Source organism: Callionymus lyra, chromosome 8, assembly GCF_982586985.1.
Source record: "Callionymus lyra chromosome 8, fCalLyr1.hap1.1, whole genome shotgun sequence".
Lineage (NCBI taxonomy): Eukaryota > Metazoa > Chordata > Actinopteri > Syngnathiformes > Callionymidae > Callionymus > Callionymus lyra.
In genome coordinates, this window is record NC_141825.1 from 12,703,518 (window position 1) to 12,721,453 (window position 17,936).

The 17,936-nt window shown below is 39.6% G+C and overlaps 1 protein-coding gene and 1 pseudogene across 2 annotated transcripts; both read right to left on the reverse strand.

The window, feature by feature from the left end:
• Nucleotides 1–1,353: 1,353 nt before the first annotated feature.
• LOC148073681 (carboxylesterase 1D-like) lies at nt 1,354–3,493 on the reverse strand (annotated as a pseudogene). Its single transcript, XR_015712114.1, has 10 exons — nt 3,351–3,493; nt 3,093–3,247; nt 2,786–2,890; nt 2,577–2,675; nt 2,370–2,513; nt 2,174–2,251; nt 1,972–2,110; nt 1,749–1,898; nt 1,607–1,679; nt 1,354–1,541 (listed from the first exon to the last, which is right to left on the reverse strand). The product of XR_015712114.1 is annotated as a carboxylesterase 1D-like (transcript).
• Nucleotides 3,494–5,643: 2,150 nt separating this feature from the next.
• On the reverse strand, nt 5,644–17,911 carry LOC148073682 (Fanconi anemia group I protein-like). Its single transcript, XM_087797016.1, has 37 exons — nt 17,520–17,911; nt 17,381–17,453; nt 16,423–16,553; nt 15,737–15,890; nt 15,602–15,659; nt 15,497–15,538; nt 15,060–15,183; nt 14,898–14,983; nt 14,372–14,504; nt 14,233–14,310; nt 14,035–14,171; nt 13,785–13,965; nt 13,635–13,722; nt 13,442–13,572; nt 13,305–13,375; nt 12,496–12,610; nt 12,302–12,424; nt 12,158–12,226; nt 11,993–12,094; nt 11,743–11,925; nt 10,777–10,898; nt 10,553–10,714; nt 10,174–10,353; nt 9,941–10,107; nt 9,803–9,879; nt 9,628–9,744; nt 9,522–9,573; nt 9,334–9,461; nt 7,562–7,627; nt 7,385–7,481; nt 7,132–7,316; nt 6,999–7,052; nt 6,871–6,930; nt 6,718–6,792; nt 6,532–6,627; nt 6,097–6,195; nt 5,644–6,031 (listed from the first exon to the last, which is right to left on the reverse strand). The coding sequence occupies exons 1-37, from the start codon at nt 17,610–17,612 to the stop codon at nt 5,960–5,962; spliced, it is 3,981 nt and encodes a 1,326-aa protein (XP_087653142.1). The 5' UTR covers nt 17,613–17,911; the 3' UTR covers nt 5,644–5,959.
• Between the last annotated feature and the right edge of the window lie 25 nt (nt 17,912–17,936).

The window sequence follows — 17,936 nt, forward strand, 5'->3', positions numbered from 1 at the left end:
TAGGGTTCAATATTTGAGGTGTGAACTTTTTTTAAAATCCAAACTATAGTTTGGTCTCATTGGAAAGCTTGCTAAACAAAGAAACTAATAATGGCGTTAATCGTTTGAAATTAATTAGTTATTGTTAAATTAGAAAATTTGGCTCTCGAAATATGCATCGAAAAAAAACAAATGAATAGCCCAGATTCAACAAACACACCATAAGTGGTTTAAATAAACGCTAATAGAAACATAAAGCACAGTTGCAGTGTATTCCTTTTTTTTTAAATGCATGAAATTAGCGGAAGTGAAATCTCTGTTAACAGTAAACTTGAGACTTGAGTCGGACTACAAGCAACCAGGCAATCGGCAGGCCCAGAAATAAACAACATGGGAATCGATCAATTTAAAAGAAATTTGTCAGACTCACAGTCACAGATAAATGTTTAGGTAGGTAGGTAAAACTTTATTGATCCCTCAGGAGGTCTCCTTCGGGAAATTGTTTAATGTTGTTTAATGTATATTTAATAAAGATTCCAACGGATATTAGTTGATTTAGATGTTTGGCAAAGTAGCTTTGTCGAGGAAAGACTTAGGGAAAATATTTTCAGAGATTTGTGGCACGTGTACTTCAATAAGAAGATTTTGATATTCTTGACGAACGAGGGCATGTGTTCGACGTCATCAGTATTGTTGTATAGAGGTGATGAAAACGATGTCAACGCAGTTGACTCAGGGATATAGCGATCCAGAACCTATTCGATCAGACCTAAATGGAGCACTACCGATACCCAGGAACCGGCAAATACACACATACTACACATGTGCTGAAGTAAGTCTCAGAACTGTGAGATCGACTACAGTCTTAAAACCAAATTTTAAACGTGTGAGTAAGTCTGGAAGGTTTCGTTTTCAGATTTGTTGCTCTTTAAAATGGAACCTTTAATTTAATACGTTTTTTGGTCAGAATTATTATCTGATAGTAAACTTTAGGCTGTCTAAATCACTTTCTGACTTAACCAATTTGAATTCTCATTTCAAAACTGTGCACAAAGGTAAAGTGAACTAAGTGTATTTTATGCAGACGTCAATGTTCTTTTATGAAAAATAGATCATAAGATCTGACATCAAGTAGGTGCTGTCAAAAGTTTACTCTCAGACCACTTGTACAGCTGGAATTCCCCATCACCGGAAACCTAAAAATCACCTGAAAATAATATATTAAAGCATTTAACCTCACCCTTGAAATGTCATGTTTGCATGACAACATCCTTCAGATGAAAACCTTCTACAACATTAAACGATAACTATGAGGATAGTCTTTGTTGTGTATTTGGCATTATATTCTGCTAAATCTTTAACAAATGTCAAGAGTCACAGCTCGTTGCGATCTTGTTTTTTCTTGATATAGTTGTTGTATCTTCTTTGGAAGAATCTCAGTCAGGAAGACGAAGTGTTCATTCTTGAGGTGATGATCAACTAGCTGATCCTCTCCGATTGCCAGGTAAGCTTCCTCTTTGTCGTACTTTGGCCAGTGAACCAGATCCTTTCCATTCGGAGACCTACAAGAACAGTTTGTATCACTGTTATTCTCCTTGTGATGTTTTATGTTTTGACCTTTTCCTACCCTGTGCGAGCAAAGTTGGCCCAGTAGGTCATCACGGTTCTGCCTAGTTGTTCCTCTTCTTCTAAGCAGGCAACTGGAACCACACATTAGTTGACATCTTGAACATGAAAATCAGTAACTGAGAAATATTTCGTGTACTCACCAGGTAGTTTGACATGAGACTGTGTGAAACAGAATCCAAACACTGAAAATATTTCATCCCCGTGGTCACTTCCAACAAAGCTTGGTCTTCTTGACTTCAGAAGAGAGGGAATGTACCTGAACTCGTAAAGGTAAACGGGTGCGCCGGCATCTGTCAGAATACAGATCAGAGTCACACAGCACAGAACATCACTCAAACTATATAACCCTGGATACAGTGTTACCTCTGTGAGCATTGGCCGTAACAACAGCAGGAATGTTGAAACGGAAATCTCCGATGTACCGACTGAACGCATCTCTGTTCTTTACAGGGTCGTCTGAGGTTCCAGCCTATTTCTCTAACACCAACTCTCTTACTTTGATCTGAGAAATGGATCAAATGTATCAGTTTACGGTCACGGGTTGCTTCAAAACATCTGTTTTTACATCAGGGAGAAACATTGACATCATGTTTAAAACTTGCTCCCGGTCCAGTCCCTTAGTCCAGTTTGTAGGCGCAAAGAACTAAGGAAAGACAAAAATAGCTTGTAATGTGCCTTGATAATGTGTATAAATAGATCTGTAGTTGAATTGCTGTATAACATCGGATTCAAATAGAAGAGTATGGTGGATTCAGACTTACATTTGTCAGTAAATAACCACCTTCGTCACTGTTGACTCCAACGATGAACGGAACTTTGACAAGTTTGTGATTCCCGAACATTTGTTTGACTGGGTTTGTCAAAAAGTGTCCATCCAGGACTACAGGATACTTTAACGTCTTGTCCTTATGAGCAGGAAATGGAAATTAAGTATTTTTTATAACATCTAATTAAATTCAAAGTCGTACCTTGACAAGCGTGTTAATTGTTTCCATATCCAGGTTCTTCATACAATCTGTGATCTTCTCTGTGGAGTCAACACTACATCCAGACATGTTTGCGATCATCTGTAAACACACACAGAAGCTTCATCACAATGTTTCTAACAAATGTGAAAAGATATTGCATACTAAATAATAATAATCTGAAGTGGAAAAATTGGTATTGTACGACTCACCTGGGTCATCGTGAGAGACGTTTCGATAACAAGAGGATCCATGGCAGCAGTGCCACTCTCTGCAATAGCTTTGTGGAACAGTCCTTCAGTCAGTGGTGAGAGAAGCTGATCGATGACAAATGCAACTTAGTTCTTTTTTTCTTTTACTAACTACCTTGTTTATTATATTCCAACTGGGTTAAAAATACTGTATATGTATTATATACACAGTATATTATATTCTCCTGCTATCGTGACAAGGTCTACCTTAAGATATATTTTAATATAAATGATTTAAGTTCATAAAAAGCAAATCTCAAAACCTTACCAATAAAGAGACGCTCACTCCACCAGCAGACTCTCCAAATATGGTGACTGAATTAGAGGCTCCTCCAAAGTTGTGAATGTGTTCCTGGACCCACTTCAGGGCTTGGATTTGGTCTAACAAGCCCCCAGTTTCCTGCCATGTGCTCATCGCCAGTGCTGGGTCATAAATATAGAAACTGTTTCTTTCTCAAGTCATGTTTTTAAACTGTTTTTTCTCAGTCAGCCAGTATTGATTTACTAACATCTCGACATGACTTACCTGAGAAAGCCAAGAAGTCCCAAGCGATACTGAATTGATACAACAACTGCATTCTCATAGGCTGACAAAGCAGATCCATCATACATTGTAGCTGAACCCATTTCAAAACCTCCACCGTGGATGAACTTTGACCTTTTAACCATCATCTATCGGACTGATAGAGACGAATTTTAGTTTTAGATCGGAGTGCAAAGGTCGTTGATGAATCAGTTTATAACCACATGTCAAATAAACTGAGAAGTAAAAACTTAAATCCGCTATTAAATATGAAACTGTTTTTACAATATAACTTAAGTATTTTTGGTATTTTGTTGTGGTTATATTTCCTTTACTGGTTCTATGTAGGATCATCCTGCTCATGGTTGATGGTTTAAGAGTTATCGATGGTTCGGTTCACGCATGCGATTCTTAACTAAATAACGGCCATAAGATATTTTTGCCAAATTAAATTCAATGCACTTAATGTGTTAATTATGTTAATGTTAATGTTTTTAAATATTGTGTTTCAGTGTTTTAGTCTTCTATGGTTGATATTGTGTTCTTTATTGGCAGGGCAGGGATTCAAGTAGATTGTTATTATTGTCATTATACAGCAGTTTGACCTACGGGGATTTATTGGTCTATCTAAGAAATTGAGCGAACAAAAAACATGGTTATTTTGATCATCGATTAATCACAGATGAATCTTTTCAATCCAACATGAACTGACTCTTATACAACCATTATTAGGTCGCAGCTCTTTAGTGTTTATGTGCCAACGAAAAATAAAGCTATTATTTTTGTTTGTTGAATCGACTTTACATGGGGAAAAAAATGACTGAATAAAAGTCAACAAAACATATTAATGTGAAACGGAGCTTTCAATTTTTTCAGAAGATGAAAAAACAAATATAAAATAAACTTCTCTCTCTGGTCTCATAATAGTGCTGAAGACACGAGCCTGACCGATCCACCATGAACTTGATCATCTAAAGTTCAAGTATATGTCCTACTCTGAACTGTGTTATGACAAGAGACCTTTGACTGATGGTGCTTACACTTGCACGGGTTTTACTCTTGTTTAAACACACGATTCTTTTGTGTTTAATGATGATAATAAAATGGAAGTCTAAGTCTGATTTTTCCATAAAGAATTATTTTTATTATTGTAGTGTAGGAACCAAAAGAACAAGTGGCACTCAACTAGCATCCATTTTTGTAAATTCTATATTTGTCCATAACACAAATCTTCTAAAATGATCATCATTTAAAATCAGAAAAACATTTGTTGCCAGTGTTGTAAACACAACACAGCAATTTGTTTTCATCCGTATATAATATAGAAATTAAATAATATGAACAATACAAAGAAATTAATAAAAAAAAAAAAAAAGTTAAAATAAGTGGAATACATTACCATAAAAATAAATCATTAATAAAAAATGTAATGAAACAATCATGATAAAGCAGGTTAACGTATGTGAAATAGTACCTACACAAAACAAATTAAATAAATAAAATGGCTGTTCCACCAATTGTGTCTCTGAATAATTTAATTTACCTTGTTTTTATTATTTGGTATTAATGTACAAAACTGGAGTTTGAAATTTACATGAGTCCTTGAATGCTACTCATACTAGGCTTAATTCAGCCGGTTAAGCATCTCTAGTCTATTCAACCGGTTACGATAGGCTTAGTATGAACGGGGTCGAAGTGACCTATGTAGGTGCCAGTGATGAGATAAGAGAACGATTATGAATTACAGAATGAAAATACGATCAACTTCATACTTCTATATTAGTTAAATATACATTTTGCGAGGCCTGCAACGTTGACTGCTAAAGGATTCTGGTTTGGACCCCCTGAGTTAGTCTTATGTGAAGAAGAAGAAAGTTTTGTAAGAATTAAAGGAGAGTGTAACATCCTTGGTTACAAGTTACAAGTTACAAGTTATCCTTGGTTGGTGTGTGTGTGTGTCCTTAGACACACACACACACCACCACCTGTTGTCTGGAAAACAAGGGTGAAAACAAAGACCCCGCAACAGCGAGAACAAAACCCCTGAAAAAACGACCCCTAAAAAATGTTTAATAACCAGGAATAACAAACCTAAAATATTTATTTAAAACTATAAAAGGACTAAATCAAGAAAAAATAAATGTTAACTGTGAGGCATCAGAGCCTCACAGTTCTAAACGATTTTTATTTTTATAAAAGGCAAACAAAATAGGACTGAACGGTACCAGTGCTGCCATCTAGAGGATGCAGGTGTAAATACGCGAAACAACTGTTGACGTCATTAAACCACAAGATGTTGAGCATTCATGCCTTTTAATATGAACCGTTGAGCTTAAGGATAAATCAGATCTTGCATTGGAGCTGAATTTTCTTTAAGTATTAAACATATGAGAACAAAACTGGGTGAACAATACTAACATAACAATAAAAACTGTTAACAATTCAAACATATTTGGTTTAAATAAAGGTTTTCCTCTTGCAGGAGAAGCCTTGGACATCTATGAAATCCTCAACGTCACCAAAGGCTCCTTGAATAAAGGAGGGTAGCGCGCACACACACACACACACACACACACGCGCACACTTGCACGACAACAAGACCTGAGAAGCCTCTACACGTTCGCTCGTTTCCGCTTCTTCTTCTTGGGTTCTTGACTTTCCTCCACCTCCTGAGACTCTGCAGCCTGATGTAAACACAGCAAGGCGGTCATTAGGAGGCGGATGTGAGGCGACTGAACGCTCGACAGACCTGGTTCTTGTCCTGCTCCTGCAGAGCTGCGTCCAGTGTGGCCGGGTTGATGCGGAAATCTCTGGACGTGCTGAGTTTCATGTACTGCATCAGATTCACCTGCAGGACGAACAGACACTAATGTTTAAATAACGCCACAGTGCTTTTATTCACTGGTGCTAACGTGGACGATCAGTTTTATGTTAACATGTTAAACGGTTTCCATTTGCTCTGCGTTTATTTTGTACTTTTTACTTACCATGTGGTTGACACTTGTGTTGTGACAGATATGTACATAAAAACTTTATTGAAACCTCAATCACGGTCCATAAGAACTTCTTACAAGTAAACATTAAAAGAAATGTCAACATTGGCTTAAAATAAAAGTGTTCAGATCAAAATCTAAAATGAAAACGTGACTTTAATTCAAACGTTGTTCGACAAACTTGCACCGACCTTTGACTTCTTGGACAGCGTGATCAAAAACTTCTCGTACTGCTCGATGCTGAAAATCAAGTTGGGGATCGCCTTGGTCTCCCGCAGCAGTTTCGCCTGTCGAACGAGATGTTCTTGATGAGATGCTCGGGTGATCGCGTCTCATTGTAGACGAGAACAAAAAAAGGCTGATGAAAGTGTTATTACTGAAGGAGCCGTGTTCGCCTCGTTCTTCTTCTTTTTCTTCTTGTCCTCTGCACCTCCTGCTGCCATTTCTTCGTTCTGTTGAGACATTGCTCAAGTCAGTTACAGGGTTGATTGAAAACCAGCAAATATAATTCAAAGATCTCGTCATGTTACCTGGACGTATGTGATGAAAGAGTAGCACTGTGGTGTCAAGTGAGATCCGGACAGTTTCACCTGAACGCAAAACGTTTAAAACGTTCTGTAAAAATGGGAGATTTCATACAAAAGCGTCTCAAACTCACCAGTTTTTCGAAGCGTGAAGGAAGAGCTATATTCTGGCCACACGTCTGAATGTACTGTGAAGAAAAAAAAGAGTAAACGTCTAAACATGATATTGGAGTTTTTGACTGAAGTCCCGGAGGGAGACAAACGCACGTATTTGACCAGCGTGGTGAGAGTGGTGTAGGCGCGGCTCAGCGCTTTGAGCAGGCTGACGGTGCCGGTGCCTTGCGGCAGAGACGACTGAACCAACTCGTTCAACGCCGTCAGCAGAGTTCCCAGCTGCAGCGTCACCGCTTTCTCCACCGGATCCTGCTGACCCTCCGTCTGTGTGGCGTCTTCTACACGACAACGAGAAGCACACGTCAGTCCCTCGAGCCCCTCGTCTGGATGCACCAGTCGAACTCACTCGACGGGGATTTATCCGCAGCGCTCTGGTTCTTTTTACGAGCCACGAGCCAGTCCACCTCATCCAGCACCCTGTCTACCTGGGACAGCACCAGCAGCTGCAGGACATAAAGACTAGAAGATGAATCATTTCACAACTAAACTCTGTTAGAAAGTACAAGAAAAAGAAGAAACTTACAGCAGCTGATGTTGCCGTCCTCTGGTTGATGAGAGCAAAGTGCGAATGTTTATCCACCTCGATGTCCTGCATCCATTACAAATGTTTTAGATGGAAGCTTTTATAAGAAGAGTCATGTTTCGAAAGTGTGGTTCTCTGACTAGAATTGTGGGGCCCCATGAATTCAGAGTGAAAGTTTGATCACAGAAATATCTTATTTCATACAGAGCCCCAGACATGGAAGGAAAAAAAAAAAAAACTTGTGGGGAAGTGGTTGAACACATCACTCTGGATCTCAAAGACAGGGGCAGCACCCGGCAAGTTTTTTTGTTTTTTTTACCAGGGGCCATGTACAAAGAAGTTTGTGGATTTCTGCTTAAAAACACCGTTCACTCGGGGCCAAGAAATGGTGCACGTACAAAAATATTCAGATGTATGAATATGTGCGTGCACACAAATACAAGCACTTTTCCTTTGTACGTCACAATCAACGTGGAATTAATCGCAACCTTTTTTGTCCCTTTCTATGCCCTAATTAACATATTTAAATTAACCAGAGTCTGTGGTTTTATACTCCCCGATCAGAAAAAATGTAGGAATATAAACTGGATTAACAGTCGCTTAAAACATTTCTGACCTTGATCACATACTTAAATTTAAATAGTGCAGACGTGCTCCAGGCTAAATGTTATATTTTACATTCAGGGTTATTAACACGGATATTTTATTAAAGGAGAATCAATAAAGATATGTATGAAAAAAAGAAGAAAAAAAAGATAATTCTATATTCTGTTCTATTTTTTAAAATGGAGGCGTTTTGTTAACAAATTACAAATGAACAAATCGTGTTACGGTGTATTTATACAAGGGTTTTTCAAGAAGATCGCTCTGATCACGTGATGAGGTGAACTGGCTTTAGTTGCGTTCATTCTGCAACTTCACTTTGATAAAACATGATGTTGTTTCACAAGAACGTCTGTGACTCTTGTACATTTTTTCTGAATAGCATGAAAAAGCGGATTAAAATATTCACTATAAAACGATCGATGTCTTAATAAATACAGATCATCAGTTTGGTGAATGAGAATATATTTATAAGTTTGTGAATAATTTAATATCCACTCGTGCAACTACTAACACGTGTGTATGCGTTAATTTTGATCAATATTGATCATTAATGCATCTCTGATGTGAACATCTTAACATAACTAGTGAGGCTGACATGCATCTGAGCAGTAAATAAGAACGTACGCCCCCTACACACGTGTCGGGAAGTACAAACTTTTTAACGCTCTTTTCATCATTAATACATATGAACTTTGACATGAAGTATGTCCGCGAGTTTTTTGTGCGTACGACCTCTTAACCTCTCTTTGCGCTTGAAGGATCTACTGACTCCTTTAAGAAACATCTTAAGACGTTTTTATTTGTTCAGGCTTTTCCTTGATTTTCTGGAACTCCTGTTGTGTTATCAGTTTTATCTTGACCTTTAAAGTATATACTTTATTGAATATTGTTTTGATTGTTTAAGCGCTTTGTGACCCTGGTCTGGAAAAGCGCTATATAAATAAAAATGACTTACTTACTTACTTAATACACGAGGCCCCTGGTTATTTTAGTGATCTTACTGTGTTGCGGCTGCAGTAGCAGACTCACGCAAATTACTAGCTTTTTGGCCACTAATGATTTCATTTTTTTGCAATTTCATCACTAGTTGCCATTCTATATACAGAGGATGAATAAAGTGATACTCTTGTGCATGATCTGCGTCACAGTTGTGTTTGCCGTCGTACCCCATCGATGTCTCCCAGATGACTGTGGATGTCCTGGCTGAGTTCCACCAGAACCCCGACTGGACTCTTGAAGAGAGCGTGGAGGTTGAAGAGCAGCGTTAGAAGACCCTTGGAGAACGCAGAGTCCTCTGAAATCAAGTTTTGATGAGCAAAATGTCAAACCAAAACAACTCTCGAGTCTCACTCACCGAAGCTGGTCTCCTTGCAGATCTTCACGGTCCACGTGATCATCTGAACAAACTGTCAATCGAGTGGTCGGTCAAACGGTTCCGAGCAGACGTGGCGTGAACTCACCTGCTCAGATGTGGGCTTCAGCTGAAGAGACAGCACGCTCAGGATGTTCACCAACAGTTGAGCCTCTTTGGTGTTGAAGTCTTCTTCTCCCTTGCTGAGCTGTTGGAACAGCGCTCTCTGGTGGGAGCACAACAAACCATCGAACCTGAGGCGTTGAAAATACACACCGATGTACCTGGAACTGACGAATGTAAAAGAAGTTGATCTTCGCGGCATCGCCGTCGTCTGGCTCCGCATCATCCTCTGAGATTTCTGTAATTCCTTTAATTAGCTTTTAAGCTTTTTAAGGGAAATTAACTTTTCTTTTTTTTACCCATGGTGGACAAGAGCTGCGCCATCTTCTCGGGATAGCGCTGCTGACAGGTGGTGAAGATCCTCAGCAGTCCTTCCAAACAGAGAAGAGACAGAGTCGATCGCTTCTCCTTCTTTCCTCCATCTTCCACCACGCTCGGGATGTTGGTGTAACGCCACATCAGCACACTGTTGGTACAGAAAATCACTTTTAATCAACAAACAAACGGCTTTATTTGAGACAGGGAGGCCGACCTTGTCATGTCGCAGAGGAAGCGGAAAGTCTTCTCTGGATTCTGTCCATCGGGACCATCCGTGTTTCCAGTCTCCTCCAGTTGCTGGATCTTCTGGACAGCAACGTTGACGGTGTAGCGCACGAACTCTCCACTAGAGCGCAGCACTGAGAGCGCCTCCTCTCTGCTTGGGGCGCTGTCCCTGATGATGGGAGGAAATAATCACATCAGGAGCCGCTGGGATGATAATACCTCGATTTACACAAGCGTGTTCAATAAATATCAGACACATTTACTGACATATTCATTATTTGTCCAGGAAAAAAAAGATATTCTAACTTAATTTATCATAAAAAGTTTGCTAATTTCTTACACTACATCATTAAACCTTGACTTATAACCTGAAAAGTGCAGTGAGGAGGCTGGAGGTGAAGCCCATGGAGAGTAAACTGCGTGGCGTCTTGTTCGACAGCGCTCGACCTTTCCCGGACTTTTCCTTCAGGACCTCGGCCAGCTTGTGGTAGCGGTTGAACAGCTCCATGACCTCCTCGAAGTGGCTTTTACTGACAAGAGATTTTCACCGTGAAATCAAGTTTGGATTGTCAAAAAACACAAAGTGTTGTACCTGTACTTGGCCTTCACGAAGGTGTACTCCATCAGAACTTCATAGACGCTCATCACCAGCACGGCATAGATGTTGTTCTTTACGCCAACACCGGATCCCATGGAGAAGTCTGCAGACTTGTCCTGAAAGAGACGATGTTAAGAGGATTAGAAATGTCAAACTATTCTAGTAAGAGGCACAAGTGTCTGGGAAGAGACATGGCTGGGTTCATGGACGGTCATTATGTTTTATCTATGCAAAATGTAATAAATTACATACTTTAATTTACTACTACTGCTGCTTATTCGCTAATGAGGGTCACAAGTTGATTTAAGGGCTAGAGGCTTGGGACACCCTTGACAGGTTACAGCCTGTCCTGCAGCACACAATGGGTAGATTTTCTTCATTTAAAAATAAATTTGTTCAAAAAACAATATTGTTAACAAATAGGAAAAATACAGGTTTTTAATTGTAGAATATGATTCTACTCTTCTACCATTGTTTTATATGAATGTTAAAAAAAAAGTTAAATAAGAATGTGAAAAACAATATATATTATCCTACTTTGTATGTATAAATGAACAACAAGAAACGCAAAGGTGTAAATTCATTGTACTATTATAGTGAATAAATACATTTCTAAGAAAGAAGATGTCTTGAGAAAGAATGTAAAAACAAAAAAAGGAACATGAAACAAATTTGTAAAATTGTAAGACGAACAGGACATAACATAGACGAGTGTTTTTATATGAAGAACCAAGACTTTTTATGAGGAAAATAAAACGATAAAACGACACAACAAGAGCTTTTATCTTGTTTTATAAACAAATGTACACACATAATCGGCGATGGCCAACCAAACAATTGCAGTTACACTGCTCCGCCACCAGGGAAGTGCCAGAAATTGGAAATCCTATCTATAGAGGCTTTCACATAATGGAGATATAACAATAATTATTAGTCATGAAAATCCAAAAAAATACTTACAAGCTCAAAATCCTCTAATTCACACTTGATCATGCGTCTGGCCATGCTCTCCAGGATCGTCTGCAGTTCAGACTGATATCCTTCCTCCTCCTCCTCATCATCATCACTGTCATTAGAGTTGACCGATCTGTGCATGGTTTGAAGCCACAGCAGGCAATGCACGGTGCAGCTCGTCAGGTGGGCCTTTAGTAAAGAGTGAAACCAACAATAAATCATCACGCACTGATAAAAAAGAGGTTAAGTTGGATACCAGAGGCTCCTGCAGGAAGACTTGATCTCCATGTGCAGTGATGCAGTTTTCCAGCTTCAACGGAGGCAGAAGATCTTGTTCTGGTTCATAGTATCTCTTTAGCTACAGTAAAAAAAAAATATGAGCTGAAACTTGTGATGAAACAGTAGGAGTGCAAACATGTACCTGCGTTAAGAGGGTCTGCATAATGGAACCTGATAGTTGGGAGTTGCGTCGAAGAACGTCGTAGAACCCCTGCGAGGTGAAGACCATATTAAGCGAGTCCTGGACAGCACGAGTGTGAATGAGGCTGAAAGATTGTCGTCATACCTCATACAGCACGAGGCGGACGTCGGCCTGCTGGCTCAAGCAGCGACGGAGACTGCTGAGGATCTCCAGGCAGAAGGCCTCGTTGGCAGCCGAGTTGTACCGCGAATGAACGTCCACCTGGACCTGTTGGGTAGGGTCAGACGAACCAGATTCTAGAGCGCTGGACATAGACGTGTGTGCTCAGTGTGACTTACCTGGCTGGAGGACATCTGTTGACTACACTGACTGGAGGCCAAACTCCCCAAAACCTTGAAGTTCTTCAGCAGCAACAAGAAGCCAGTGACGGCAGACTTCCTGCCATCCAGTTGACTAACAGGAAAAACAGTGACGGACGACAAGAAAGTTGAAGAAAGGGACATATTAGGAAGGATGGAAATGTTTGAGAGAGACAAAATCTTTAAAACACTCTTGGTCACAGGTCCAGCATTTTTATCAAACTATCTCTAAAAGGAAGTATTAACATTTCTATTTCTATTTCTAATTAAAATTTAATGTTATTATAAATGTATAATTGTCGACTTCCATTATCTCGGTTTCTTAGCTTGGCTCAATTACTGACAATTCTTATCATGATACAGGGGCATTGATGTGATATATTGTAATACTGTAGTAACAAGGATGCATTTGTGGTATTGTCCGAGTACTTGACTCTGGTGTTGCAGTATTTAAAGACCACGTGAATCTTGACGAAGTCGTAACTGATTTAATTCGTTTTGAAACAAAATATGTCCAAACATCAGCTTTGAAAGCTGCTGGAGTCGACCTCTCGTCCTCAGCCATCTAGCGGCCGGACGTTTAATTGCAACACAAAAATGAACAAACACTGCGAGTGTTTGCATTTTATTTATGCACATTTTCATTAACTATAAATCATCAAATAACTATGTGATGCCAAAAATATAATGTCATTTCTTATTCAAGCCGATATGTTGCCGTTGATTATTTATAAGGAATCGTGAAGAAATATATTGTGATATTAAAGTGTATAAGAATTTCCAGTTACCTGGAAAACATGGCTTTCCTGAGGACTAGAATCAAGGAATCCTTCAGGGACATGCTGACCTTGAGGAGAGGCTGAAGACGGAACAAGAGGTCAGTGGTAAAACTCGCCCATTCTTTTCCCCCCCGACGGAATCATACCTGCACAGCTTTCAGAAGACCCTGCACGGTGGCCAGGGGCAGGTACGACAGGTGGTCGAAGGTTTCCGTCAGCTTGGACGACGACCCCAGGATGACCATGGGACGAAAGGTCACGATGTCGGAGAAGAGCTCTGGTGCGAGGCGGCGTTAGCATTAGCACGTTAGCCGCTCAGTCGACATACGGACGACTCACCGATGAAATGATTGACAGGCGACGCCGTCTTTGTCACCAGTCGATTCAGAACTTGCTCCAGTATTTCTCCTCTGATGGCCTCGTGCATCTGAATATGGAAGTATACAAGTAAGAAAACATGTGATATATTGTAGTTTCTGAGATAATAACCTTGAACCCCTCTAGCAGCACCTGACCCCCGAGTTTGCAAGCCAGCTGCGCAGGAGTCCTGGCTACTGTCGTGGAACCCTCGGAGGTTTTGCCAAAAGGACCAGGTTTGGGTCCAAACGTGTCCATCAGAAAGAATCCCAGCTGCACCAAACCTTGGGTCACATGGTCCCAGCCGAACACACTGCGCACACGCGTGTCATTACTCCTGTGACACTCCTGTGACACTCGAAAAAACGCTCGACCTCCTCACCTGTTCTTCACCGTGTCCACGATCATCTGCCCGATACTGCAGTGTCTGGACAGAAGGTCCTGCAAGAACCTGGAGCCGTGCAGCAGCTGCTCGTCTTTGAGACTCTTGATGATGGCTCCTTTGAGAAGATCGAAGACCTGAGAGATAGAAATGAAACTAGTGACGTTGAGAAGATGTGCTGGTCTTTGAAGCTCACACCTGTTCCTCATAGCGCTGGATACGAGCCACAGACAAGAGCAGGGCGACGCTGAAGGGGCAGAGATCTCCGTATGACGTCTGGGAGTGGGAAAGAGAAGAATTATTCTGCTTTATAAAATAAATAAATAATGAAATCTACCTTAAAGCTTTTGAGGAACTCTCTGCCAAGTTCGTGATCCAGTCGTATGGCAAACACGACATGAAGAATGGAGGTCCCTTCCACGTGTCGCAGCTGATCTGTAGGAATAGACTGGACCTCCAAGTCCAAGTTCCTGGAAGAGACGTATCAGATGCTAAAGGAGCAAATCTGGAGAAAGGTTGGTCAGGTTGTTTTTTCCAAGTCTAAATGTAGTTTCTAATTATCTATTACTTCTCATTTGTCGTAATTCCATTTTTAATTCTACTTTAGAAGCACTAAAAACACTCGCATGACAGGTTTTATTGGTTTTTATGTGTCGAGTTTCAATTGAACTTGTACTTTTTGGTTGTAGCCATTTTTCTACTTTAAAATTATCATTTTATTAAATATTTGAATTCTTATTTAACCAAACTAATGGGAAAGTTATGCACTTTTGTCAATCCTCTGATTTATGTTTCGGTTCTAATATCATTTTCACAATTGTTTTCTCTACCCCAAACTAATCTTCTATTCGAGACAAACTTACTCTCCGTGTTTCTGCTCCTCTTTCTGGTGAAGGTCTTGATCCTTGAAGTATGCAATGATGCCATCCAGGACTTGTTTCTTGCAACCCTAAAAAAAAAAAAAGGAAAAAGGTTGAATATGACAAAAGTTTCGACTCGTGGATGTTGGTTTGTTCGATCCAGACCTTGGCGGATAAGAGCAGCAGCTGATAAACTAATGGTGGAATCTCCTGAAGGTCCAGCTTACTGAACATGCGGAGAACTTTCTCCACGAGGAACTGCAGCTCTTCAGTTGAAAGAGGGACATCCCTTAAAATGAAATAGAAAAACACAAGATAGTAAAAAGACCAAAACTATAACCGGTCTGTTCAGAGACGAGTCTGATCTAAGTTTTAGTAAAATTCCTTCATCTTCAACCACTTATCCAAGGATGGGTAGCAGGGGCAGCAGCCAGAGCAAAGAGACCCAGACTTTTCTTTACCCAGAAGCCTCGGGCGTTCCAAGATATGATATAATCATTCATAATATTACAATAGACATGATGACTAAGAGTTTGGACCCATAAGTCTTTCCATCTACTGACTCACTCGCTCGAACACTGCGCTGCTGCTCAAAATATTACCTGAACATAGTTGTCAGGTGGATCACACACTTTGGATCCCATCTGCATTAAGAACATATTTTAATGTTACAAATCAGTTTGCACATCAGTTTAAGAGCTTCTCACCTGCTGGAACACAATGTGTTGATGAGCTGCCGCTTGTATTCCTCACCACTGAGCTCACCTTCAGTTGAAAAACATCAGTTGTGTCACTTAGGTTTTCATTCAGGAGGACAAACCGGAAGAAGGTGAGATCCAAACCTTTGCTGTACGCCACAGCGTCGCAGCCTGCCAGAGCAGTCAGAACCGTGGGAAACAGCTCCAAAGACTTGCCACTGCCGACCTTTCCCACCTTGATGGCTTCGACAAAATCGGAAGCCAGCTTCGCCAGCGACGCACCAGGCAGCGTGTGAGTCTGTGCGAAGGAAATCAGAGCCAAGTAAATGTAAGGTAAGGTAAGGTACAACTTTATTGATCCCTCAGGAGGTCTCCTTCGGGAAATTGTTTTAATGTAATGTAATGTAGGTGAAACGTTTAAAGCAGGCAATTAATATCAGTAAGTAAGTAATGGTTATTTTTTTTAGAGCGTCTTTCTAGACCAGGGTCACAAAGTGCTTGAACAATCAAAAGCAATACACAGTTAAAAATACCTACAAATTAAAAAACTTGTAACCAAAAAACCAAAAAAACATTTGACAGTTAAATGTTGTTTTTTTTATTCAAAAATTGAATTTAACAGTTTCATAATCCCATGTCTTTAAAGCTTTAAATGCTTTGATTAATAAGTTATTAAAAGCTGCTTAAGACCCTCAACTAGTTAATTATATATTTTTTTATTTGATGTTCTTGTTTCAATTACACGTTGATTTTTCAGTAATAGATAATACAAAACAACATCATGCAACATTGTTTAACATCTACATGACCTATATGTTATAATCTGTTACCTCAAGCATCAGCAGACCAATGATATCAGCTGCCACCTCTGACTGCAGGTCACCAGACTCACACAGGGAGATACACACTTGATAGACATGCTGTCGGCGGCCGGGCCCTTCAGGGGAACCGTTCGGGGAACCTGAATAGGAAATATTTATATTAATGCAACTTAAGGGTCCAGAAGTTACATATAGTTAAAAATATAACTGTGATATATGACTTGGAAAAATATATTTAAAGTAGATATGTAAAGATTTTTTAAAAGGGAACATCTACTACCATCAAGAAGTTGGATATTTAATCCTCAAATAATCCTGTTTTTGCAGTAAAGTTTACGGTATAAATTGTTTTCTTAAATGCACCTGTTTAACATGCATTTTTTTTAAACCACAATCCATATGTGAAATAAGGGACAAAGTCACATGAAGGCAGAGACGCTTCTCTTTAACCACATGTGATAAAAACATCTAGTAAGTTCAATTTTAAGTTGGTACTTTCTTACTAAAAGGAAGGCGTACAGTTTCGTAATGTTTCAGTGAAGCTCATGACAACAACAAACCCATAATCCATATCCCAGAATAACTGCGTTAAGTACTTTGTAGAGTTTAATGGAGGAAATTCCTCCATATAGATATCTGACAGGTTTCATGGGGTTGACAGTGACTATTAAATGAAGCTACGTACAAGTCCATAAACCTCACATTTAAGACTTAATAAATAACTTTAAAAGGTCAGCTTGGAGTTAATGTCGAAACATCTCTGAGACAGAAAATTATGTATTTAACATCAACTTTTGCACTATTATTGGATTTAAACCATAGCAAAAACACTGCTTTGTTATTAGTTCTGTTCCAAACTATCTCCATTGAACTGTAAGATCCTTTGTACCATTTATTTTAGATCTTCCTTCATGACAACTGACTTTGTCAGCCATTGTGAATACAGTGTAGTTTATGTTCTTCTTACCTTTAAATATGCTTTTGATAAAAGCACTGATCCTCTTGCCTGCGAGGGCGCAGTTGGTTATCTCAGTGGTGAGCTAAAAAAAATACAGACATTAAAGAAACACAAGTAAAACACAATCTCACATTTCTATCAAGTTCACCTTTTCGTTGGTAAGAGCTGCCAGATACTTCTGAAGCTCTGGCGTCTGGTCTCCTTCAGAAAGCAAGAGGATTTGATCCACTTTTGACTTCATCCTGATACTGTCCGGTGTCGTTAAACTCGGCGATAATAATAATATTACAAATATTTGTTTTAGTTTGGCAGCTCAAGCTTCTTTCAGCATCATTATTATTATTGTTATAACTACTGTTATCTTCCGAGCTTTGCTGCAGATCTTCTTGCTTTGGTAACGTAGAAAACCTTCCCGCCAGCGTTCACTTCCTGCGATCAGAGGCGAACTTCCTGTGACAAACCTGGACGGTGAAATCTATTCCTAAACGTATCATATTAAATGATTTTTTTTTTTAAGTTTCTGATGGCGACTGGGATGATTCTAGCTTTAATAGTGGTGACTCGA

What these genes read in the sequence shown, in the direction of transcription:
- LOC148073682 (XM_087797016.1), bottom strand. Translation starts at nt 17,612, where the DNA reads ATGAAGTCAAAAGTGGATCAAATCCTCTTGCTTTCTGAAGGAGACCAG. An exon ending in TTCCTCTGCGACATGACAAG is followed by an intron (nt 10,108 to 10,173) that starts GTCGGCCTCCCT and finishes CTGTACCAACAG; the next exon opens with TGTGCTGATGTGGCGTTACA. An exon ending in AGGCGAACACGGCTCCTTCA is followed by an intron (nt 6,628 to 6,717) that starts GTAATAACACTT and finishes CTCGTTCGACAG; the next exon opens with GCGAAACTGCTGCGGGAGAC.